This window comes from Emys orbicularis, chromosome 6 (genome assembly GCF_028017835.1).
Source record: "Emys orbicularis isolate rEmyOrb1 chromosome 6, rEmyOrb1.hap1, whole genome shotgun sequence".
Classification (NCBI taxonomy): domain Eukaryota; kingdom Metazoa; phylum Chordata; order Testudines; family Emydidae; genus Emys; species Emys orbicularis.
In genome coordinates, this window is record NC_088688.1 from 108,143,196 (window position 1) to 108,170,000 (window position 26,805).

At 39.8% G+C, this 26,805-nt stretch overlaps 1 protein-coding gene across 1 annotated transcript in view; it reads left to right on the forward strand.

Annotated features, from left to right (window-relative positions):
* MPDZ (multiple PDZ domain crumbs cell polarity complex component) overlaps nucleotides 1-26,805 on the forward strand; it is a 123,903-nt gene that overhangs the window by 5,783 nt on the left and 91,315 nt on the right. Inside the window, exons 2-9 of the mRNA XM_065405917.1 lie at nucleotides 3,652-3,723; nucleotides 4,406-4,572; nucleotides 13,643-13,870; nucleotides 15,004-15,143; nucleotides 17,258-17,471; nucleotides 20,487-20,615; nucleotides 22,087-22,290; nucleotides 25,809-25,923. Of these exons, the coding sequence (XP_065261989.1) occupies nucleotides 3,708-3,723; nucleotides 4,406-4,572; nucleotides 13,643-13,870; nucleotides 15,004-15,143; nucleotides 17,258-17,471; nucleotides 20,487-20,615; nucleotides 22,087-22,290; nucleotides 25,809-25,923 (1,213 nt within the window). The 5' untranslated portion in view covers nucleotides 3,652-3,707. The remainder of the gene's footprint in view (nucleotides 1-3,651; nucleotides 3,724-4,405; nucleotides 4,573-13,642; nucleotides 13,871-15,003; nucleotides 15,144-17,257; nucleotides 17,472-20,486; nucleotides 20,616-22,086; nucleotides 22,291-25,808; nucleotides 25,924-26,805) is intronic.

Genomic DNA, 26,805 nt, shown 5'->3' on the forward strand with positions numbered 1-26,805 from the left:
GGGGCAGTCAGGAACGGGGGTGGGTGGGTGGATGGGGTGGCTGGGGGCAGTCAGGGGCAGGGGTCCCGGGGGGCAGTCAGGAATGAGAGGTGACCAATTAACATTGCTATAGTTGTGCTTATTAGCATAGGCAGTACAGTACTGATGAAGCCAGCGCATAGAATGGTTGTTAGAAATGGTGACTTCAGCTCTAGTAGAAACAGAGTAGTGGACTCAACGTCAAGTTAAGATAGTAAACTCTTTGGGGCAGGGACTGTGTTTTAATCAGATATGTCTGTAAAAAAGCTGGATTGGGGCCTCTAGGTGCTACTTTAATACAAATAACTAATCAGAGTAGCCATATTGAAAATGAGAAGATCAAAAAGAAAATGCACCTTATTTTCAGTCTTCTAAGAGTGTAATACAAACAATACACTGAATCCTGCCCTCAGATATACTGGTGTAAATTCAGCTATGCCGCCATATCTGAAGGTAGAATTTGTCCCAATGAGCAGGGAGTTAAATACCAGGAAACTGTTAAAATAAAAGCTGCTTTTTTTTTTTTTTTTTTAAATGAGCCAAGAGCTTTTGTTGTAACTGCTCATGGTGTTTATATGGTTAAATACAGAGCTAGGCCAAGGCATAGTAGTGAAAGCCATTATGATTGAGAAGCTATCTCCCCTCCCTCCCCCCTAATAAATAAAACCCAAACAAGCTTCTCATCTTGTGTGTATCAGCTTCACATATCAATACATCTATAAAGAACAATCTGCTTCTTACCCATTAACATACTCATCCTTCAACATGTAAAATTACAGGACTGCTCCCATACCAGTTCCTCCACCTCTCACTCATCAATACTTTTTGTTCTATATGGAAGAGAATTCACTCACAGGAGGGTCACCCCAATTTAGGCAGGATTTATTGCTGCTGGAGAGCTGATATAACAGCTCCTGGCAATGAATCATTCTGAGCAACCTTACATTTTCATGGACTGTTCTAGTGAACAGCAGCTTTAGGATTGTGGAAACCTTTTCATGTCCCTCCTGAGCTATGCTATGTGCTCTTTGGCTGCAGATGGGGAATGGGGACTTACTCCCCGTTTGTTTTCAAAATGGGGCTTGGCAGGGCTTGAAGGAAACATAATTGGTATGAATGGATTACAATGGCGAGAGAACTGCAGACTCGTCCATCAAATTACAGAAACCTCTCTAAGCCCAAATATGGGCTTTGAATAAAGGATAAATTTAGGTATTTGCGTATCTGGCAAGAAAGGTAACTGGACAGACTAATTTGGGGAAGCCAATCCCTCTTCAATATGTAAAACCACCTCATCTATCCACTCGCTTATAAAATATAGTTATATGCAATATTATGGAAGCTGATCTAGCGAAATCATAGCCTCCTTCAGTTTTAGACTTCTTGAGATTTGATAGGCATGTGTGGGCATCGGCTATGCCAGATGAAATGAGAGAACAAATTCATTAGAGCTTGTAGTGTCCGTTACTGCTCTGTGTGTCAGTGTAGTGTGTGTCATGTGATAAGGTTACTTTTCATTCAGTCACTTGGAGAATCTGAATTCCAAGCTTGATCTGAACTGATGAATTGCCATGAAAAAGACAATTCTAGCTGTGAATCAGTGAAAGCATCCAAAAATAAAATGGTGTGAAATATTCAGACTTGTTGGAACTAAAGAGATGTTTGCGCACAAACTGTATTTAAACCCACTAGATTTTGGGTTTCTCTACTAACTCAAAACACAGTCCATGTTTATCAGCCATTCTTCATTGTTCATGACTTGTTCAAATGAATCTGGGCAGGTAGATATTTTCTCAGTTTCTGTGTAGGGAGGCATTCCGTTTACATTCTTCCCAAACTGCATGATTAATTGCCCTGTGGGGTTGTTCTCCTATTCCTGCCCCCATGCCTTCATCTGTGCCCCACCACACAGAATTCTTAAATGACCAGGTCTACCATGTCTCCCACCTCTCTGGTCTCCTTGACAATACACTTCTTCTAAACACTTATAGACCACAGTTCTTTGCACTTTGATGTGTTAACCAGATTTAAGTCAGGATGCAATATATTGCATATATATCACATAGGCACATAATATTGTTACAGATGTGAAGGTAATATCCATGTGATAGATACATTTTATCATGCACTTGCCTGCACTCAGCCCACTAATCCATCTTCCCAGCACCCAAATGCTCCAGACTTTTGAGCAACTTCAGAAAGGCACCATTTTCTTAATTAAATGAAAATATCAAAGAAATGTTTCCTCCACATATGGAATTCCTCACCCCTCTCCACCCAAATCTCTGCTGCAAATAAAATTGCATCTGTCTGAGAGCCAAGATGGCAAAATTCAATCCTGGACCAGTGATGAATTTCAAATCCAATGTCTCTTGGTACTGTAGAGCTTGAGATGGGAGTTATTCTATTCTAGTCCTGCAGGGCTGCAAGGTATTACATTTTAAACATAGCTTTTCTATTTTTTTAAAAAATCCCATGTAAGGTAATTTTATGAATTTTGTGTGTGGCTCCTTTTGAGATCTTGTACAGTTTACTTCATGGTAAGTGAAGCTCCTGACTTTTCAGGTGGATGGATTTAAAAAAAAAAATAGACCCAATAATAATTTTTAAATCTTTCTAAAACATTTGTAAAATAGTCTGTAAAATATATCACGCATACAAAATACGTGCTGGTATATTGTTGTATAAAGGTTTTAATGGAAGTAATTTTGGATGACATGCATAGCTTACATGTGGCTTCACTACTCATGAGTAATTGAGACATCTCAAAGTTGTGCTGATAAAGACCTTTACACCAGCATGTATTCAGTATAAGCACACAATAATCATGGAGCTAATAAGATACATACTAGTCTTTATCTTTTCATCCCTTTGGGTTTTTTTTGTTCTATCCTATCTTCCATCCTTTGTTTGTACATTGTCTGTTTAGATTGCAACCTCTTGACTATGAAGTGCTATCAGATTTTTGATGCTGTGTAAATAATAAATGAAGATACTGATTGCACGTATTCCTTTGAATCTCATAGATTTGCTTTGTTTTGATGCAAAACCATGGATTCTGACAGTTGGAACTCAAAACTCCAAAACACAAATTGTGCATGTAACACGTGGAAATTGATATTGTAGGAAGTACGTCACATGTGCTCATGCAAACAAAGCCCTCAAGTTTTGTACAGCATCACTTGGAAACTAGATTTACAGCTTCTGGTTAAAATAGTACACTACACCTAGCACATCAGTAGGCAAAAACAGCATTGTTATGGAAATTTAGAAACGTTATGAATAATCCTAAAAATCATTTTATACCTGCCTCTGGAAATTTGCACTACATGCATCTGACGAAGTGAGTATTCACCCACGAAGCTTATGCTCCAAAACGTCTGTTAGTCTATAAGGTGCCACAGGACTCTTGTTGTTTTTTACAGATCCAGACTAACATGGCTATCCCTCTAATACTTTCCATTCTTAGTTTTCAGGTTCAGAAGTGACTTTTGGAATATAATCAGCTGCTAGCTTATTTTAATTGTTTAAAGAGTGGTTGTGTTGATTGTTTTTCAAGAACTTCAGTGTTTTAAGATTTGATTCTTAATTCTCTTAATGTGATCACTTTTTTTCTACTTCTGTTATTTTTAGGGAAGTATATTAGCTGCCATTTGCAATTTTGGGATAGAAAGTGAGCAGTGGAAAACATGCTGGAAGCAATAGGTGAGGTTTTATGTTACCACTATATGTTTGTGGCCAAACTAGGTTTATATGATAGATGTGAACTTAAGACATTACTGTATAAGATAATTGAGCTACATAGTGTCAAACATAGCTACTATGCATAGAAATGTCTGATGATGTTTGGATTCTTGTGTTCATGCATGTATTTTGAAATGCACATCATGTTAATTATTCCTGATGAGCTATTTATTAGCATTGTCTGTTTCAGTTTCATTTTTTCATATTTAATAATAGAGCTAGATGGAAAATCATGTACATCTTTTGTGAAAATTAAAACAAAAAATCCACAATATCTCTACTTAACGGTGTTTGTATTACAACAGTCAATTGAAAGCTCACAAACTGTGATTCCTGCACCTGAGTTTACATGAACAATTTTTCACATATAGGACCCAATTCTGCATGGACATGTGCCACTACTATTGGCTTCTGCCCTTCCTTTGATGTCCATGGGAATTGTACCCACATAATTGAGGGCAGAATTGGTCTTTTTTTAAATTGTTTTTTAATGTTCAATATTTTTCACTTAATGTTAAAATTTGTAAAATATCACCCATCTCTAATTTTAGCTGGTGGGAAAGTGATGTTGTTTATATAGTCTTTGCTAGCTGCATGTGAGCTTTTGTAAGCTACTGCTGACTGCTAATGAATATCGCTGCAGATACACATCGGGCCCTGCAGGCAGTGGAGCGCCTGCAGGCGAAACTGCGGGAACGAGGTGACTTAGCAAATGAGGAGAAGTTGAGCTTGCTAAAATCAGTGCTGCAGAGCCCTCTCTTCAACCAGATCCTGAATCTTCAGACTTCTGTCCACCAGTTGAGAGATCAGGTAGGACAGTAGTATCTTGGGGAGAAGAGAAAAGATAAAATGTTGTAAAAGCTTATGTTTATCTGATTGCTGCTTGTGATAAATTAACAAAATGCAGGTTGAACAGTAAAATTAAATAACTAAAATTGAAGGGCTGATCCAAAGCCCATTAAAGTCAATGGAAAGACTCCCATTGACTTCAGTAGACTTTGGCTCAAGTCCTGAAGCTCATGTATATGTATAGATGTTTCTAGCTGTTTGCCTGTAGCTTATTGCTGTGTACTGTAGGAAAATGATGACAACATGTGGAAAGTTGTCAGAAGGCTGACTACTACCACCACTCAAAAAAGAAGGAAAAGGATACAGTCATGATAAATTATTATAGAATTAGGGACAGATCCTTAGTTGCTATAGCACCATTTACTTCCAAGGAAATACTCGGATTTACATCAGATGAGAATCTGGGGCTTTATATCCATCAATTGGCGTGCACTCTTTGTGTGATTTATCACGCTCATAGGCAAGAATACCATGTTGTTTAAACATGGATTTGTATATAGAAATCAAATCTGAGGGTGGACAGTCACTGCTATTTTGCCTTCATATTGAATGATTATTTTGGGCCAGATACTGCTTCCCTTTTGGTACAAACACATAGAAAGGAAGAGCTTAGTTCTAAAGATCTGTGACCATGATCCTTTTGTGCTACACTGCAGCTTTTCCCTAGTGGAGGTATGGCCTCTGGTGGTATAAAAAGACTGACCGGAGTGGCCATTACTTCTCATGGAAGGTTGAGATCCACAAGCACCATGGGGCCATTTACTTGTATGGAAATAACAGATAGTAGGCAACAAAAAGGCACAGAATAGGACATTACATTTTCAGCACTTTATCAGCATGAGTAAGAAAGCAGACATTTCCGTTATATTGGCTGGGTTAGATTTTTTGTGTGTGTGTCTTGAGAGAGCTCTTGAGTATAAAATTAGTTTATTGAATAACATTTAGGACCAGATTGTGCATCTGCCTCAGCATCCAGCTGTTCACTGACCTGTGTGAGAGGGGCATAGCTATGGCTGTTGGATACAGAAATCCCACAATTCCCTTCGGGTTAGCCCGTGCTCCAGGGGCAGTAGGAGGAAGCAGTCCCTGTATTCTGAAGCACTATGGGACTGCAGCTGTGATTTGCTTCAGGAGTGAAACTAGTAAAAGATTTCTAGCCCCTCATACAGCAGCAGCCGGGCATCATCTGGCCCTTGGTTTCTTGTCGTTCTTGGAATTAATCTTGATGCTATTTCACATGGGCAACAAATACTTTTGTAAAGTTTTACAACACTATCTTATTGTAAGTTTTACTCTTCATGTATTCGATATAGAGGAACTAGTTGCCTGAGAGCAATACAGCAATAATAATAAAATCTTACCAAAAAAATCAGACTGTTGAAATTCTGAGATTAACATAATGCACAGTTAGAGAATGAAGATTTAATGCTGACTTTAAAAAAGGCACAGAATGAGTTATGTGGTTGATGTCTGTGGGAGCATGCCATCTGATAAAGGTGCGCCAGAAAGTGTTACCAGGAATTTGCTGAAAAGTGAATGGAATTTGTATTACTATGTGTAGGGTGGGGAGATAAATGGGATTTTTCTCTTTTAAATGATTTTACTGATTTAGGTGAATACAGTATTTATCAAATCTGTAGCACACAAACACTCTTTGAGGGAGACAACTTTTTTAAAGTGAAAGGTTTATCTGAGGACATACACATGCAATTGCACAGCTATATTCATACATTCTGCTACTGTGATGGTGCTTGCAAATTGGGTGATTTTAATACAGTTTGGGTGTCCAATGAGCTATCTGCATGTGAATTTACCTGATCTGCATGCACCGGCACGAACAAATGCATATGCAAATATAAGTGTGCAACTGTGCATGGATCTCTTTTAAAAAAAAATGCATCTCTCTCTGTCTCTGTAAAGAGCATTCCTTAACTATAGTTTTAAAATAGGGACATGAAATTATCTGAGGTTGCTATTTTTTCTTCTTTAAATGTTTTCAAACAATACAATTGAAAATTATTTTTAAAAAAGAAAGAAAAACAGGAAGCTCAATTAAAGAAAATCATAATGATATTCCCAAGGAATTTCCTAGGTTTCAATTTTGTCCAAGGATATCTTATTTTCTTTGTATGTGTTGTGTAAATGTTGTGCTCTTGAAAAGATTGACTAAAGTTACTTTCTAGTGTAACTGACAAGGAAGACAATTGGTGTATTAGAGTCAGGAAAGAAATGCAGCATACCTTTGTTGTTCAAGCTCTGGGCTCCTGTTGAGGAATAAAGTTGTATGATGGTTTTGTGCGCAGTAGGTATTAAGATGAACACGTCAAATTTATTTTCACTTGAAACTGAACAGAGATTTGAGCAGTGGTCGCTAGGGTCTGAAAGCAGAAGAGCAGGTGCATTAACCTGTCCATTACTTAATGTTGTCTGAGGATTATTTATGTGATTGCCCGTCATGTACTATGTGCTTGTTGAATATTCAAGAGACGATAAGATGAGAGAGACATGCAGACTGAAGTTAGGGGAAGGGGAACAATGATGGCAATTATATATAAAAATCCCATTGATTCACTTGAAGCAACACTACAAAAGTGGGTCTTTCAGAAAGACTTGTATGACACCCCTACCTTGGCTACCTCCCTGAACTCAGCAGGGGCTGTACCATGCATAGGGGCTGTGTGGGGAAGGGATGGAGGTGATTATGTGAGAAGCTTAATTCTTAAATGTATCTTTGATAAATATTTAAAATTTGCTAGTAAGCCTCCAGGAGATTAGGTAAACGTAGTCCTAGCATACAAATATCATTTGCACTGTACTTAAGAGGTCGTTGCCACCTCTTTGGGGTCCAGAAAATTAGACTCCGTATTTTTGTTCACCGAGAATGAATCAATGATGTCACAAGCACCAAACCATAAGCTGAAAGAGCCACTCTCTGTTTTCATTCCCTTATATTTTCTCTGTTCTCTTGAGGTTTTTATGCTTGCTGTCACCTTTCCATCCTTTTTATTTGTGTTAATTGAGAATCGATCCCTTTCATCAGGAGAGGTGGGCTTACCTGACACCTCTAGGGTTTGAATTTGTTCTAGACCATTTGGTTTTGGTCTGCTGATTTGTTTATTTTGGTGTTGATGTTATGCATTGCCTTTTAGTATGTTGCTTAGATGCCCTATAAATATTTTAATTGAAATAAACAATTTTTGTTGGTTATTTTGAGATTCTTACAATGCAGAGTTAGGAGATGGAATAGGAAAAATACTTTCTCTCACTAAGAAAAAGCATGGATTCAGTTCAGTTCCTAGTAACATCATGCCTTCAGCACTCATTTGCATATAAGTGTACTAAAGCAACCAGGATGCTCCCCCCCCCCAACCCAGCAGCCTCTCTCTTTACTGAATGTTTGCTTTCTGAAGCTACAGAGCAAGCTCGGTGTTTGAAGATAAGGGAGTGACAGAAAAGACAAATAGAAATTCTGCCTTGTGGTTTGTTGAACTTCTCAAGTTTTAAATAATTTGATTTAATTTTTTCACCATGTAAAAATATTCTAAACATATTAATCACCCAGCAATGGCAATCCTCTCTTCTCCTTTCTGTCTTTCACTCTATGCTTCCTCTCCTCCCCCCATCTTAAGAGCTCAAGGCACTGCTAATGAGAAAAGTCCCTTCCTTGGCTGAACTGCATTCCTCAGATATTTTTCCCTTGGAATTATTGCCATTTTACATATGATTCAGGAATGGAAAAATAACCCCTGCAATGCAGACATATGCTAGCTTGCCCACAGTGGTCAGGTGCTCAGTGCTGTAAAGTCTATACAGCAAAGAAATTAAACACAGGCACTGGGAAACTAAATTTTTTTTGCCTGTGAAAGGTCATGTGATGAGCAAGTGAAACCCCTGCAAAGCATTACACAAAAAAAGCACTCACAGTTACTGTTTTGTTGTCTTTCCACTACAGTAGTGACTGTTGGTCCTGGAGTCTGTCATGTGATCCAAAATATTCCACATGCTCATAAAACCAAATATACTCTGACCTAAAAACTCTCCATGTGACTCAGTGAGGTATTAGTGGCAGGGGCAGTCAGCATGGCTCTTTTGGAACTGTGGTGCTGTGGATTGGGGTTGGGAGGACAGGACTCCAGGGATTCAGAGCTAACACTGAAAATTAAGGCTGCTATGTAGGTAATGCTGCTAGCCTCCATTGAACGGCGTGTTCATTTTTAAAGAGCTGCGGTAGGTGGTGGTGGGATTTGGGGCCAGTCCTAAGGCCTTTTTTTTTTTTTTTTGAGTGCTCTGTAACCCCCTACAGAAAAAAATGAAGAGAAAACATTACAAAGAGAACTTTGCAGAGTTAGCCTCTCACTTCAAGTTTTTCAGGATGATTGGACCCTTTATGATTATTATGCATGCTTACAACCGCCTTGATTATTTTAGGAGACACAAATACCAGATTAAATACTGTATTGAGGTCTGTGTCATCTTGGGAAATAGTGACACCTGCTCAGCCTGACACACACAAACATTTAAGTTTTAAACAAACTAATTTTGAGAGACCTAAAAATGCTGATTTGTTTCTTAAAATGCTGATGTACCAAAGATATGACTGGAATAGGATTTTTTTTTTATTAAAAACATTTTGAACAACCAAATGAAAGTAGTATTTAATTGCTTTGAGAGTCTAACTATGCAACTGTAACATAAGTTTTATCACACTGTGTGGTATCAGTGAATTTTCTTTTTGTCTAATGCCAAATTATGTCAATATTGCAGATGTTACATACAGTAAAGGAAAGCCAATCAAGGCAAATTAGCATAAGCCAAATTATAGAACAAAGTAATATTCCTTCTTACAGTACTTACATAATCACAGGGCTATAAAGCTACTTTATGATGGAGTTATAATGGTTTTATAACTGCCAAGCAGTGCAATTTATATGTTGTGAAAAATATTTCTTATAACCACAAAAGCATCATTTTTGTAGGACTTCCATTTGTGGTTTAATGTCACCCGGGAATGACCTCTATCTGTGTGATTAGGAGTAGTGTTCACCAGTGATTCTCAACCTTTTCTATACTGTGACCCTTACCAAAAAAATAAAAACAAAAAACAAACAAAAAATCAAGATCCCCTTCCTATTTAGCCATAAAGAAAGGGAGTATGGTCATGACCTTCCTTGTTTGCAGTTCCCCTGGGGGTTAACATCCTGCAGGGGAAGAACTCATGGCATACCAAGGGACAGGTACCATATAGCAAGATGGCTTTGCATAGTATCAATACTTAAAAAAACCCATTGTTTAAGAGTGTGTGTGTGTAGAGAGAGAGAGAGATTAAGTTTTGAATATATGTGAAAAACTTTACTTTTTCAGCCTTTCCCCCCCCCCCAAGTTGTGATCAGGAGTCAGAAGCCACTTTGTCTGACATAGTCTTCTCACATTAAGCTAATCCCCATTGAACATTCAACTAATTTCTTTAATTAGATTTAAAGATAAAGATCATTAAAGTGGAGTGCCACCATCAATTACAGTAGAAGAACTAGTATTCAATAATGCATCATAGCTGTGCTGTAGTCAGTGTTTTGCTGAAAGATTTTTTTAAGAAAAGAAGTCTTCCTGTGAGTGTAGATTTAAGAGCGCCTATGATTTTAGTCTTTTCTTATAGTGTATGCAAGGGGCATATCCGTATTCCTGCTGTAAATTCATACATAGGAGAAGCTTTTCTCACCCTGTGCTTTTCATTTTTGGACACAGTAAAGGATTTTTTTTTCTTACTGAGCTCCTTGCCCTTCCAGCAAAGTAAGTGATTTATTCCATAACAAGGAGGAGAAACAGTACCATGATCATGTAGAAGAGCTGCTGTTCCTAAAAAGGTCAGACCCAGGGAGTCACTGTGGTTCACTCCAGCTGGGATGCTGGTACATCTAGCTCTTCTATCTGCAGATATGGAAAGTTCTAGATGCAGCACAGGCATTGCTGTTGCTCTTTGTGGGGAGACAGGCTGCAGAGAGGCTGTTCAGAGGCAATCCATGCCCCACGTGAGATGGAGAGCACTTTTCAGAGGCAGCTGTTCCTAAAGAGCATGGTGAGAGGGCAGGGATGAGGCCAGTGGGTCTACGACTATGGGGATTTGCTGGTCAGGGATGACGGTAAAGGGGCATAGTAGTTGCGTGGCTGTAGCCAGCTGTGCTGGTGCTCTGCACATTAGGAAGGTAGTATACTATTCTTCCTCGTCTATAGGATGATCTTCTATGTAAGGCATCTCTATTTATTTAGCTTTGTTCAGGTGGTCCAAAATTTGTCTCTTCATCAGCATTATTTTCAGACTTTCTGTCCTTTTCTGACTTTGTCTTGGAGGGTGATTTTACACATCCCATCAAAGGGGGTGGCTTGAGAACCACACAGACTGGTCAGGCTTCCGTGGAGTATCAGGGAAGGGGGAAAATGGGGGCACTAAGACAGCATTCTCCCTACTCCATATGCGCAGGGTAAAATCTCCCCTGGGAGGGAGGGTCCCTGCCAATCACGTGCAGTGTAAGAGACACCTTGGCATTCTGATATTAAGTGAAGAATAATGGCCCCCAAGTACAAGTCTAAGGATAAAATATTTCATACACTTCTATTTGATTGTTTTCATAAGTAAAACAATTATAAAACACATTTCTATAAACAGTTATGCATGGTGCCTGTTGGGGTTTGCAGGTTTGGGCCCATGTGTTGTGACCTCAGGTTGTTGCACATCTAAAACTTTTTGGGTGTGATTCTCATTTACACTCAGGCCACTTCACACTGCTCTGGTGTGTAAAGGGGCTGTCATGTGGGAGTGAATTATTACACCTGCTTTAAGGGTGCTTTACGTGATTAGGAGTGTGTAAAATAGCCTTATTGTAAATGAGAATCAAGCCCTTTAAAATGTATTATGTTAGGAAACATAACTGTTATTGATATTTGAAGATGGAGCGTACAGAGAGGGATATAGAGCAAATAAAATGTTTACTAATCTTCAAACTGTCAAGTTATATCACTTGATCGGATTATGTTAGCTGCACAATAGGCAGTAGGTCATCCCTTCATGTCATTATACTATATTTGGCAGTGAGCAAGGATTGGGTTTTGAATTTAGATTCCAAGGGCCAGATAGATTCCAAGAATTTAGATTCCAAGGGCCAGATTCCAAGGGCCAGATTTTTAAATCCTGGCCTCCAGTTCGGTGGGTGTAAATTGCACAGACAAATAATTTTGGACATAGTTTTCTCATAATGATGGGCCCTTTAGAAGGTTAAATTTCTGACTTGAGGGTGCAATCAGGGATACAGATGTCTGAATTAGGGATTGTAACGGCATAGCAGGGCTTCCCTTAGTCCTGCCTCTGCTCTGCTCTAAAAACCACTCAGAAACCTTCTGGCTCAGCCCCTGTTCTGAGGAGTAGAAAAGAATCAGATGATTCATCATTAATAGAGATAATGAAATATGAACAGAGTTAGCATTTTGTGACAGAAAGAAGAGTCATAGAATCATAGGCAATTTTCAGCCCTTATGTCTATCAGGCATTCTTGTCCATCTTCCTGTCAATGCAGGATTGTGTCCTACAGTGTATTTTTAAGTGCTCTGTCCAGCCCTGTCCAGTTCTAAATAACTCAAGCAAAGAGACTGCACCATTAACCTTAGGATACTACTTCACAGTCTGAGAGTGTGTTCAGTCTACATTTTCCTTGAAATGAGAATGAATAGAATGAAATACTTTTCTGCTGCATTTGAATACGTTGGAGGATGTTTACCAGAGTGGCACTTGCAGGTAATGTGAAAGTTTAAAGCTGAGGAAGGAGATAAGTGACGGAACAAAATAATGATTATAGAATGACAGAAATAATAGTAAGATGTTTTGATAAATTTCATTACCCAGTGTAAGTACAGTAGTTAGGGCAGTGATATTGGAGTTGATAGAATAAAATTAGGGCTAAGAAAATGATTTTAAAAATACCCCCAGGAATTTTGAGATTTTCTATTGATATTTGAAACTTTGATGACAACTTTAAATATAAAGAAGGAAAACTACAATCTATTGTTTTACCTAATTTTTTCTTTGGCATTATAGGACATGATGCAAGCATTTTGGTCAGTGTTTGCTGTTGTAAACAGCAAATAAGTCCATAATTACTAGTCACAGTGCAGGAGGGAAAGCAGGCGTTCCAGAGCTTCTGTGCGTGGACAGGCAAGAGTGGGGAACAGACGGAGTCTTGACTCCCTGCCTTCAAAGCTCTAATCAGCACAGCTCTACTTGTGCATTTAAAAAAAAAAAAAGTAATCTGCTACTGGCCAAGGGCAAGCAGGGGAAGGATTGTGATCCTCTGAGTTAGTTTATTCTCTGGTCTGCTCTAGGGGCAGCACGATGCACAAGGCTTTTTCTCAGGGCAGATAGTAGAGGTATAAACCAGAGCTGAAAGATTTTCAGAGTAGTCTAGGGGATTTAGACACATCATCCGTTAGTTTTAAATTAAATCCTTGAGCTGATGGAGAGGTTAATAGAGAGTGACAATCTTACCATATGGTGACACAAAAGACCTGAACCATGAACTCTCAGTGAGACCTCTAATTCTGTCATCATCAGTGAGGTTTCTTTCCCCAAGATAAATCCAGATTTTTTTTGAAAGGGTTAAGTTGGTTTTAAAAGACTCTCTGGTATGGTGACGACAGCTCTGTTCAAATTTGTCCTGAATTACCACAGTGCTTAGAACAGTTCTGGCTGTTACACTAAAAGGGACAAATACATTTTATATAGGGTACAGATGATGCTTGCAAACTGTTTCCATGACTTTTTACTCATATATTTTTATGGTTCACAACTTGATATCAATTAACATATTGTGTGTATGAGGAAAAAGCGTGTCATTTAAAAAAAATCTAAGATAATTTTTGTGTTCTTTTTGTCATGGCAAGAAGATCTGTTAATCATGATGCGGTTTATCAGTAATGATTGTTTTGCCACACTGTAAGACTATGAAGACTAAGACACTGTAAGACTAATGTTGTGAATCATCTTCAGGTAAATGTTGCACCATCCATACATTCGGCTGGCGAGTTCCCACAGCTTCCCCATCATGGTGCTAGTGTGGGTTCCTTGCCACATAACGAATCCTATTTATTGGCTCAGCAGAATGGCAGCCCTGCTAATGTGCTAGAAGCATCTGTGAGATCTGTTACTCCTCAGATTAATGGGAAATCCTCCAGCTCCAGTGATGAGTTGGAGCAACTAATCAGAACTATGTCACAGGTAAGACAACATGCCTGCAAATAGTTAAATTTTCCGTTGACGTATTTTATGACTTATGGTAACCACAAATAGTTGATCATTGCAATTGTTGAATGAATTCAAAATATTTTTATTGTTATCCTTCTGCTTAAAGAGAAATGAATTACAGTACAGTATTTAAAAGCAAACTCCTCCTCCCCATTTAAACTGTTTTGCTGTGTGAAACAAAATATTTCTAGCCTTTTTATTTGAGAAGCACTTGGAGTTTTAGAATAAACATGGAAATATTCTCAACAAAATAGCATTGGTACTGTGCTATTTATTATTTACTGTATGGTTAACTACACTTCTCTTAATGGAGCAATATTCTTCACAGCAAATCTGCATTTTGGTATTCCTCTCTCACCATATGTGAAGAACTGCCATTCCATATATGAAAGAGTGTGGATTATCAGAGTCTGTATCAGTTGTGTGGCTCTCACAGTGGAATTTTGCTGTTATGGGGTGTTACAGGATTAATACAGTATATAATAGAGTCCGGAATTAGACGTGAAAGACCTATTAAGCCATCTAGTCCACCCCGTTATAGTGGGCCAAAGTCTGCCTTGACTTACAACTCCATTGACTTCAATCAGGTTGTACAAAGGGATGTTAGGTTAAAATTTGGCCAAGAAGTTCTTTCAGTGCATTTCCAGTTTACTTTTAAGAGACTCAGGGAAGAGGTTTTCCATCACTTCCCTTGAGAGATTCTTTCCCAGTCTAATAGACAATACTGTCAGGAAGTTTCTCCCGATAGCCTAAATGTTCTCTTTCTGAATTTCATTCCGTTATACCTAGTTATACTCCGTAATTACTTTTCTCCTTCAAATATTTATAGACATTTAAGGTTTCCCTTTAGTCACCACTCAGCCAAGCTATATGCATCTAGCTCTTTTCAGCCTTTTCCTCCAGGCTATAACAACTTTGTTGCTCTATATGGCCCAGAGATACCAGAACTGGATGCAGCATTCCATGGTTTTGCTGTATGTTCTAATAAGTTATTCATTTATTGATTTGAGCGAAGTCTACTTGTAAGAGTTTGTTAAAATGGTTCATTAATGCTGCTTTTGAGTATATTTAACATTTGTACCTTTTTGTTTGTTTTGCTTGAACAGGGTCGCCTCGTCGAGACCTTAGAGCTGGTTAAACCTCCAAGTGGTGGGCTGGGCTTTAGTGTTGTGGGATTGAAGAGTGAAAACAGAGGGGAACTGGGGATATTTGTGCAGGAGATCCAAGAAGGAAGCGTGGCATATAGGTGAGATCATTGGTACTGAATAATTACATCATAATGTAACTTAGTCATTGGTATCCTTGTTTGTGCTTGTCATTATTCACGGTACCGCCACACATTCTCTCTTACTCTTAGGCCCAAGACATTTAAAGTCTGCTTTTCAGTTGAGAATTAAGATTTACATTAATAAAGTTTCAATCATAAATGTAATCCTAGTATCATATTATTGCATTGGATTAGATCTATATATAATCACTGATGTAGTATTTTTAAAATTTATTCTACCAGATGAAAGAGTTGATTCTGATCTCAGTACCCTGGTACAACTCCTGTTTATGTTACTGGGGAATATTGTATACTTTTGAAGATAGAATAGTCCCCTCAGTTCTTAAAAAATAGTTTCAAAGATGTATGTTTGAGCTAATTGTTTTTGGCCAAGATTCTGATACGCTTACTTTAAATAGTAATGTACTGTAGGAGTATCCCCAGTGGAGTTACAAGTGCTGTTTGCAGAGTACTGTAGAGCAACAGTAAGGGGACCAGAATGCCTTTACAAACAGTGCTTAACCTAATATGCTTACACTTTAAAAAAATTGAATTAAACAAGTATAGTCAGAAAATGTTACTTGGAACTCACCAATAATGATTGTTTGTGAAAATATCCTTTACACCTTAATCTTGATCCCACAAGCCAGGCTTGAACAAAGAACTTTTGGGTTTAGGAGCTAAATAGGAAAGCCCCTAGTCCTAGAGACTATTAGGAGGTGTAGGAGAATTGGTCCACTGTGCTTTCCCCCTCCAGCCCCTGATTGTTTGTTACCCAGTGGATTTGCACTGTGCATGAACCCACTGGCTATGCCCCTGCCTAACTTTACCTCTCGGTGGCCATGGGAAGTCCCTGTGGATATCCTCTGTTATATGCAGCAGTTCCCTGCATGGGATCTCCCTGCTCACCTCTCTGGGCAACAGATTAGTATTTAAACTGCTTTTGGTCTCAACGCAGCCATTCAAGTGAGTGCAGTGTACGGGCCCTAGAGTTAAATTCAGCCACATATGGTTTGCTGTTCATCGCAGCAATCTTTTCTAGACTGTTTAAGGCCCACCTTCAAATTACTTTTCCATGCAAGTGGTCTGTGTTGCCCTATTCAAATGGATGAGCTGAAACATGTTTTTATTGAATCAACTCCTTATTGATTTTATGAAGAGAAAACAAGTACTATGTCAGTTCTAGGGTCACTTTAGTGGGGTACAGAACTGTTCAACTGTAAATTAGAGAGTCCCTGAAGCAATAAATCTTACAGAGGATTTCAGTTCCCAGCAAAATATTCTGGATTGGGGCTAGAGGACATTTCTTCTTGGTCACTTCTAAGTACTTTGGCCCCTTTTCCAGGCCAGGCAACCAAAGAAGTATGTGATATGGAGAAACCAATTTTCGACTTTGATTTTCACAGAGCATTGTCATGTATATATTTTGAAAAAGAGCCTTTGCTTGTTTGAATCTTTCTGAAGCAATAAAGCTTAAGAGTAACTCATCTGTAGATTTCATACACATTCTTTTGAAGTAGGTCTGGGAAAGGGCTCAATGTGTGACTGTACATCAGTACTTCCTTTGCCACAAAATGATTTATTTTATAATTTATGTAGGTGTTTCATTTAAAAGGGATCTGTTTTATCATACATTCTCTCCCTCTTGCTGAAAAGAAAATTGGTTTTTCCTGGGATCTTGATGAAAGTATGTTCCACTACATGGTTTGATGAATATTCAGAACTTGCACACTGAACAAAGTAGAGCACTTGGTCTGTTAAGCAAGCTCAACGTCAAGAATAAACATAAGTTCCCAGGCTATGGTTGGGAGCAACTCAATCTAATATGCTTAGTCTCGGATGGGGGTACAAGGGAGAAGGGAGCTAGCTAGGGGGTAGCAGCCAGGAGAGAGTGGCAGTGGGATTAGCTTCAAAGGGAGCTGATCTCCCGAGTGCCACAATAGCACCTTGTAGCAAAACTGCAGGGAAAGATTAAGAAGTGGGGAAAATAGAAAACAGGATAAAAAATACTGGAAAATTGTCAAAATACTATGTCTGTAGCAACATTTTTTTTTCTTGTGGGGTTTTTTGTTTTGTTTATACATTTGTGACAGAGATGGAAGGCTGAAGGAAGCAGATCAAATCCTTGCTATTAATGGACAAGCCCTTGATCAGACAATTACACATCAACAGGCTATCAGCATCCTGCAGAAGGCAAAAGATAATGTCCAACTAGTTGTGGCCAGGGGTTCCTTGCCTCAGCTGATCAGTCCTGTAGTTTCTCGATCTCCATCTGCTGCTAGCACAGTCTCTGCCCATTCCAACCCGGTGAGTACCTTCCAAATGTAAGGGCAGTGTCTATGTTTTCAATTTCAGGTGCATATAGGCTTACAATATCCAGTACTATGTAACCCATGTATTCCCTCCCCCCTCCCCCCCCCCCCCCCCCGCTCCTGACCTCTTTCTCCCAAAATAGGCCAGTCGGGCTTTACCTTTCCTCCTGTAAATACTGGAAACATTTCAGGATTGTCCAGGGGGCTTTGGGGCTTGGTCATGCCCTTTCTTCCCATGTGTTAAATTCTGTCTTCAAAGAGGCAAATAGAGCACTTCTGCTTCATCCATTGCAATCCCAGCTTTTAAAGCTTTTTGGGAAGCAGCAGCAAATGGAATCTCCTCCTGTGATCTACTCCTCTCTTTTTGAGGGAACAGAAACTTGTGGGGCTGTACTAGCAGCCAAGGTCATTCTCCCTGTTTATGCTCTCATTCTCTTATGGCAGAGAAGGCCAAATAGAGCATGCAGAAGGCCAAGGTGTGGGAAGGGAGGCACAGTCCAAATGTCTCAGATTGCAGGAGACATCTATCATGATTACAGGGCTATAGCTGCACCTCTGTCTCCTTTTCTGGTCTTTCTGAGTGCACCCTCTCAGGTGTCAGGTCTATACCAGGGAGGAAATACACAATTCTACAACTCTTTGACTGGGCTACAGTACCTTGTGTAACAACAGCTCTTACCCTGCAGTTCCAACTGAATATGAACTCTTCCTTTCGGCAGTGTGTGACCAGTGGTGTATGTCGTGACCAGAGAGCCTTCTTAAAACCAACTATTGTTTATTTTGACAATAGGAACAAAGCATCAAGAGAGTGTTTAAAAAAAAAAAATCTGCATGCATGTCTGTCTTACCCAAGGCTTACTGTCCCTCGATTGTACCCCCGGAAGGCTTAACTTTTTCAGATGTGCCCGGCAGGTACCTGTGTCTCAATCTGGTTTCCCCAAATTCACCCCTCTCTTGAAAGCGTGTTCGTTTTGAAACTTGCCACAGGTCTGTTGATCTCTTCTGTGCGTGGATGGACCTTTTCCTGTTCTGGTGTTGTCTCTTAAGCCACTTCTTAAAGCAAATGCTTTAAGGTTGTTATCTTGAGCCTGCTTGTTTTTCCTTACAGAGGACTATTAAATGAAACCATTGTATTTGAACACCCCAATAATCAGGTCAACATACAGCATAGAGCAGTGGTTTTCAAACCTATTCTGTGACCCACGAAAGGACTGGGTCGTGTCAGCTCTGGTCATCACCACCGACCGGGCCGTTAAAAGTCCCGTCAACGGTGCTTCCTGGCTAAGGCAGGCTAGTCCCTACCTGTTCTGACACCGCGCTGTGCCCTGGAAGTGGCCAGCAGCAGGTCTGGCTCCTAGGCGGAGGGGGCAAGGGGTTAGGAAGTTGCCTCTGCACCCCAGCTGCGCCGCTGACTGGGAGCCACCCGAGGTAAGCCTGTGCCCCAATCCCCAGCCCTGAGCCTCCCCCGATCCCCAGCCCTGAGCCCCTTCCTGCACCCCAAACCCCTCATCCCTGGCCCCACTCCAAAGCCTGAACCCCAGCCCAGAGCCCTGACCCTTCCAGCACCCCAATCCCCTGCCACAGTCATGAGGCCCCCCCAAACCCGGAGCCCCCTCCTGCACCCCAAACCCCTCATCCCCAGCCCCACCCAAGAGCCTGCACTCCCAGCCCAGAGCTCCCTCCTGCACCCCAACCCCCTACCCCAACCCTCCCACACCCTGAACCCCTCATTCCCCAGCCCCACCCTGCAGCCCTCACCCCTACACCCCAAACCTCTGCCCCAGCCCTGAGCCCCTCCCACACCCCAAACCCCTCATCCCCAGCTCTGTTGGGTTGCAGGCATCAACAATTTTCTTCAACTGGTCACCAGAAAAAAAAGTTTGAAAACCACTGGCATAGAATATCCATAAATCATTACAGAACAGCTCCCACTTCCATCACAATGTCAAGCCCAGAAAGAAAACCATCAGGCAACAAATATTCCATTCTCATCATATCAACCTCAGTCTACCGGTTGTAGCCTGGGAACTTCTGCTTACCACTTAAGGGACAGTTCTGCATGTGCATAAAGCTGTTGACTTGAAGTGGAATGTGAAATGAATGATAGCTGATTATTTGGATCTACAGTGAAGAGGCTTTCGTCCTTTTCAGTGGACTGAAAATGCCTGATGCTGTGTGATGTAATCATAATGATTTACACCACTTAAACGAATAGTACTCTTCATGTCCTAATTTCTTTGAATAGACACAGATTTTCTAACCCGTGCTACTTTCATGGTGTAAAGGGAATAGAAAGCTTGTTGAATTTTCCTTGTTGAGGTAATCTCTGGCATGGAGGACTCCTCAGGGAGAATAGAGTTGGCATAGCCAGTCATGCAGCCTCCTGGTGTAGGGGCCCGTTGGGGTTGGAGTTTGGCTAGAGTGAGCTGTGCTTCAGCTATTTCTATTGGGTGAATGGTCCCCTTCGGAGTCATAGCCAGTGTGTGTCATTTACAGCAGCTGCCAGGCTGGTCTCATCTATGCTGGGGATGGAGTAGAACTGGCCCTCTTGCAGTCTCCCCCTCAGTTGTAGCTGAGAATTGGATCCATAGCCCCTTTTCAGTGCATGTATGTGACTTCTGGTGAGAGTGACTCATCTACATTATAGGAGACTTTGAGTCCCAATCCAGTGAGATGCTAAATGCTTCCCATAAGATATTAAGCACATTTTATTCCTTTTGACTGCATTGGGAATTGAAGGCACTCACCACCTCCCAGTATGCCTAAGAATTTGATCTGTAAACAGATTCATGGAGAGGCTACATAGTGGAGAAATTCTACTTGTTAAATGCCCACCTTCCTTTCCAGTGGGCTAATAGTAACTGATCTAGAGCTGCCTTTAGTTTTTCTTTCTCCCCTCTTTTCAAAAATATGCCATAGAAATACTGTATAAGTGTCTTGTGACAAGATTTAATAGGTGTATTCTTACTTCAGTCATTTGCAAGCTTATTTACAAGTTTACTCCTTGTAGGTCCATTGGCAGCATGTGGAGACCATTGAGTTGGTGAATGATGGATCAGGTTTGGGATTTGGGATAGTGGGAGGAAAGTCAACTGGAGTTATAGTTAAAACCATCCTCCCAGGAGGAGTAGCTGATCAGGTAAACTCCCCCCTAACAATTTCTTCTTTACTGTTTAGTGTGCGGTAAATTTATCATGTAAATCTGCCATAATAATGTTAAGTGACAGTTTTCTTCCTTGTAGGCTGAAAGAAAAAGATGATGCTAGTAATGTATATGGGCAAATTACCCTTATTAATGATCATGTATAGAATGTGGGATCTGCACATACAAACCCAAAAGTGGAATCTGGCCTTCAGTCACTCTCCTAAATCTATTACTTTGCACCACTCTTATTGTGTGCTGATAAGTATATCATTTCTAACTCTGAAATAAATATTACGATAGTCTTTCACCTGTACATCTAATCCAACCCAAGTTAGAAATGACCAAAGGTTATTACCATCATAGTGACCTGTGTGAGATGAGTTTGGTGATCTCGCTCCATTTCCCACAAAACCACCACCAAGGGCACCCTTTTCAGCAGTCCTGGCAAAGAGCGCAAGGATTGAATGGGCTTGGAGACAGGTTGTTCCTCTGACCTGTAGTCTCTGTAGGTCAGGATTGAGGCACTAGGGGAAAGTCTACACTGCAATTGGAGGTGTGATTGCAGCATATGTAGACCTACCTAGTGCAATTACCAATAGCAGTGAAACCACGGCAACGTGGACTTCAGCATCGGCTTGCCCATGGTGCTGTGGCTTCACTGCTATTGGTTCTTATGCCAACTATATTAAAGCTAGCTTGGGTATGTATACACTTGCTGCAATCACATTTGCAGTTGTAGAATAGACATACTAAACACTGCTCTGTCTGTAGGTAGCTGGTGCTGCTGATGTCCATGCTGCATGTGTTCTGTGGGCCAACAAATGAATTCACTCCCCCAGTCTGTCAGTTTTAATACCTTTCATGGGTACTAAATTCACTTGAAACATTTTTACAGTGTAAAATAAAAGAAACAAGAAATAAATGAAGAATGTTTTTAAAACAATATAAATAACTATGATATCACAGTAACTGAGCAATATAATTTATTTTAAAAAACATGGTTAATCCTGAGGGCCAGCTCTTAAATAAGAGGGCCAAGGTCTGTACACACACAAATACATGTTTGTGTGTGCACAAATGACAGCGCAGAAAATTACTGAAATTACAGGTGCAAATCAGGCATTAGTGGGTGTACAAGGGAATTTTGAAGACAAAATTCCCATCTTTGTATAAAATTGCTAAATGTGTAAGCCGTTTACATAATTATACACAGTTTCGTACGCAGAAGTTGGTCTCCACTTCTAAAACTATTTTCCTGTACACATACAGCTGCACTTTTATCACACAAGGGCATATTCTTTTTCCTCTGCCTCACCATGAATGTATGGCATGACATTTAAAAACTAGTTGCAGAGCACACATTTTAAATTGACCAATATGATCGTTTGTGTGGGGGAAAGGGGAAATGGCTGCTAGTGTTTTTTATGATAATTGTGACTGGTTGGCTGGTTACTTCCTTATCCAGCATGGAAGGTTATGCAGTGGAGACCACATCCTGAAAATTGGCGATACAGACCTGGCTGGAATGAGCAGTGAACAAGTGGCACAAGTTCTGAGACAGTGTGGAAATCGAGTGAAGCTGGTCATTGCAAGAGGTCCCATAGAGGAACCACCTCCACCAGCCGTCCCTCCATCAACCCCCGTACCAACTTCCATACCAGAGAAACAGGTACATATAAACAAATATCATTAAAATGTGGCAACTGTCACTCTGTTACCAGTTGGATAATATTACATTTATATCAGGGGCCAGTGTTTTAATGACCAGTAGCCATGTTTTCATCCTTTAGCTATGGAAAGCAGGATCTTACAAGCCCAGTGTGTAAGGAGCCCCATTGAAGTGAGTGGGAGTTGTATGGATGGAGTTCTTTCAGGATCCACGCTTGAAGACGTGTGTGGTGGAAATAATTTTTAAGCATCCAGGTTGACTAACCCATTAACTTGGATGTGCCCGTTAGTGGTGCTTTGGGACAGCTGAACAATCAATGTGTTGCAGCACCTCCCTGAACTTTGCAACCCTTTCTCTAGAGTGGGCCAGCTGGATCTGCAGTACTTTCCTCTGTCTGCCTCTCCATCTCCTCCTCCTCCCCAGGCACATCTCTTCATCCCCATATTGTCATCACCATCCGTCAGACAGCTCCTCACTGTGCCAGCCAGCACACAGCTGCAGCTCCTTTCCTTGGTAACCTGACACAGCTTCATGAGCTAGCCAAATGCCAGACAGTCACCCAGCTGCTACCTTTATTCCTCTTCTGATATTCTGACACTCCCTCTTTCCTCCATTGTTTTGTTTCTCTCTCTCCTGACTCCCCCAAAATATACCCCATCTACCAGTGCCTCCCCTCCATGATTTCTTCCTTTAAAATTCAGAAAAAAATGCTGAGGGAGAAGATGTTAACATAGGGGAAAAAATGGAAAATACAGGAAAGTGAAAGCATTAGTAATCTAAGCGCAATTCATATGTCAAGTTCACTTATTCAGATGTTTCCTATCATGAGAATTATCACTTTTTCACGAAGCACACTATAGTAGGTACGTCACAATGAGCTGTAAATTTAAAATAGGAAGCTGAAAATCTTTGTGTGTGTGCTTATAACATAGCCTAGTTCAATGCAATGAGTACCTACTCAACTTAAGTGTGGCAGTATCAGTCCCATAATGAGCACACACAAATAGCCACATGTAAATAAGTGAATGAAACAAGAGAAAACATTGTTAAACTTTTAAGACTAAAATAGATCTTATTTATACCCCATAATAAATTTCTCATTTCAGCTTTTCTTACTATTTCTAGGAATGTCTACTGATGTCAATGAATTTAAAACACTTATTTAAGTTAGATAGACCACTTTGAGAAAACTCCTTTTACCTGTCTTAAAAAACAAAACAAAACAAAAACAATTTCCCCTCGATAACTGATTTTATACCCGTAGCTATTTCATGTTACAGAAAGAGGATAGAATAGGCAGATAACTTGACCCCTCCTGTTATATTATAGGCAGGGTTCTACATGCCCATTAGGTGGTCTTGAAACAGTTTGAGAGGAGATTACTATTTGCACAGTGCCCAAAGGTTGGGGAGGGGGTAGGTGGGGGAGGAAGAGAAGTTAGCTCTTCTGACCCTTGTTTGCAAATCAGAATTGTCCCCCTTTTTAAAAGGAAATGTCTCAATTCAGAGCATTTCAACAGAAGTTTCTTTGCAGGAAACATCAAATAGAGGAGTCAATAACCACCCTGCATATATTATTTAGCTGTAAAACAGTACTTTTTGAAAAGCAGCTGATTCTCATGACTTCATGTATCAGAACATCTAGATTTATGCTGTTCTGGCTGTTACATGATGTGAAATGCTGGTATTGGAGATTGCAATCATGAGGATGATATTATCCAGTGCTTCCATTACTACTACGGAAATAATGCCAAAACCTCACTTTTATTTTTTAGCTCCCTCTTCCCCCCTGTGGTTTTTTTTGTTTTGTTTTGTTCCCCCCCCCCCCCACCTTGTCCCTAGCAGGAGGTGTGTTGTGTTTGGGCAGCTGCCCTACGTTTGCACAAAATCTCCCTTGTTGAATATAGACCAGGGGTCGGCAGCCTTTCAGAAGTGGTGTGCCAAGTCTTCATTTATTCACTCTAATTTAAGGTTTCGCGTGCCAGTTATACATTTTAACGTTTTTAGAAGGTCTCTTTTTATAAATCTATAATATATAACTAAACTATTGTTGTATGTAAAGTAAATAAGGTCTTTAAAATGTTTAAGAAGCTTCATTTAAAATTAAATTAAAATGTAGAGCCCCCCCGGACCGGTGGCCAGGACCCGGGCAGTGTGACTGCCACTGAAAATCAGCTTGCGTGCCGCCTTTGGCACGCGTGCCATAGGTTGCCTACCCCTGATATAGAAACTCAGTTAATGATGCCGAAAGCCGCAGTAACTTATGTGTGGACATTTACCACCAATGTTTTGGAGAATGTCGCTGATGCAGCTTCCCCTCAGGCATCCGTGGCTCACTCTTAAATGCAGGATGGGAGGATGGGCCTTAACCGGGTGATGCTTCTACAGGACATTAAAAATACAGGGATGATGCCGTGAAACTGGCATCCCTCTTCATGATTCTCAGGAGAGATTAGTACTTCTGGAAACTAATCAGCTAACGGAAATGGAAGGAATTATTGGGCTCTAAACATGGATTGTTATAATTTATGTGCTGTCCAAATAACCCTGTAATATGAAGGAGGAGGGTTTAGAGCTGCAGAATTAGATGCTTTGCTTGTGCTTGACTGTATTTTTGGATGGAGTTATTCAGACAAAGAGATGGGTCAGATCTTCAGCTGGGGTATATCAGCATAGCTCTATCGACTACAGTGGAGTTACGCTGATTTACCCAAGCTGGTAATCTGGCCACTGAACATTTATTTTAAACGCTAGAAAAAAGACAGTTCTGTGATGCCTCAAAGTGAAGTTTTCCAAGTTTTTTTTTAATAAGATATTTATTATTGACGTGGGCATTTAACGTGCATTCTCCTGTTGTAATCAAAGCACTTCCGTTAGCAATAAATAAATGAATTAATTACCAACAGCCTTTTCTGTCACAGAAGTTCAGAGGACTATAGTGGGTGTTAGTGGTGATTGTCATCATTTAAATAGCTGGAAGTATAATTGCCACCTTCTAAAATAGAAATTTCAAGTCTTGCTAAAAACAGGAAACATAATTGTTTCACTGGAAATAGATTCCATTATGTTTTAAACTTGGCACGTATAAGAAAAAAATAACTAAAATTACTGGCCATTTATTTGAAAAATTACGAGTTTAAAAAAACCTTTTTGTTTGTGGTTATTTTAAATTTAGAACAAGCCTTTGTGATCTGTTTAAAGCTGAGATTAAAGGAATCTCAGAACTGTATGCATCCTGTATTTAAGCATGTATTGTGCAAGACATATATTGCTCAGCTTATTAGAGCTTCATCTGTCATTTATTTTTGTGTGTGTGTGTGCTGAGAAGTGTCAGGATTCCAGTAACATTCTGGTGAGGAATGTTGTCTGTGTACAATATGGCTGTCTGTCTGAATATCAGGGTTGGAGCAGAAGAAAAGTTGCTACTTTGTCTTTGACATTTGTCTCTAATGTTTGACTTTATGGAATGCAACTTCTTTTTTAAAAAAGGTTTCCTTTTTCATTACACTCTCTTGTTAGGCAGAGACTTCTTTTGATATTGATGAAGATGGAGAGAAATTTGATGTAGAACTCACTAAAAACCTCCAAGGATTAGGAATAACTATTGCTGGTTACATTGGAGACAAAACCTCAGGTAATGTTAAAATAAATTCCTGAAGTTTGCTTTTATATTGCTGCAGCCTACAATAGCCTGTATGCATTTCTAATTTGATTTAGACATTTTGGTACATAAAGGGAAAAAAGCTTCATTTAAAAAAAAACTTGTTAAGGATTATTTTAGGAGTTGTAACTTCAGATAGAATAGGCTAGGATCATCAGTCTTTCATCATGAAATTCTGTTGTAAGATTTTGTAGCAGCCTTGAAAATCACTCTTGGCTGAACCTTGACATGCATTTTTGAAAAACATTTCTAAAAATTGATACAGCCATTTTAAGGTATATGACTATTTTTTTTAAAAAAATGTATTTTAAAGGGAATTTTGGAGAGAGTAAATTTCAGGACTTGTATTTGCAGAATTGCAGTCAGTTCTAGCTGATATTATTTTTAAATCAGTGAACCAAATTCTGCTTTGTTTACATCAGTATAGATGTCCACTATCTCCATTGATTTCAATTAGGTTATTTCAAACTTGCACTGGTGCAACTCAAAGCAGAATCTGGCCCACTGAGTTTTTTTGGAAAAAATGTAATGTGCACATATAGTAATTTATTTTTCTAATAATTTCAACTACATTTTTGAGAGAACTGATTTAGAAATGTATCATGCATCTATATGAGGCAAATTGATGCAGTACTCTTATTAAAACACATTAATAGATTGCCCCATAATGATTTTCAAATAGCTGCTGCTGTGTTTTCTGTCCTGGTATATATTGAGAAAAACATAAAGAAATAGCATTTTGATAATATGAAACATTTGTTAGTACAGTAATCACTATCATCATCCCTTTTGAGGGTTCTGAGTAGTAATGCAGACATCTTGACTAAATCTTGACCTGTCAGATCAAAAGAAGCC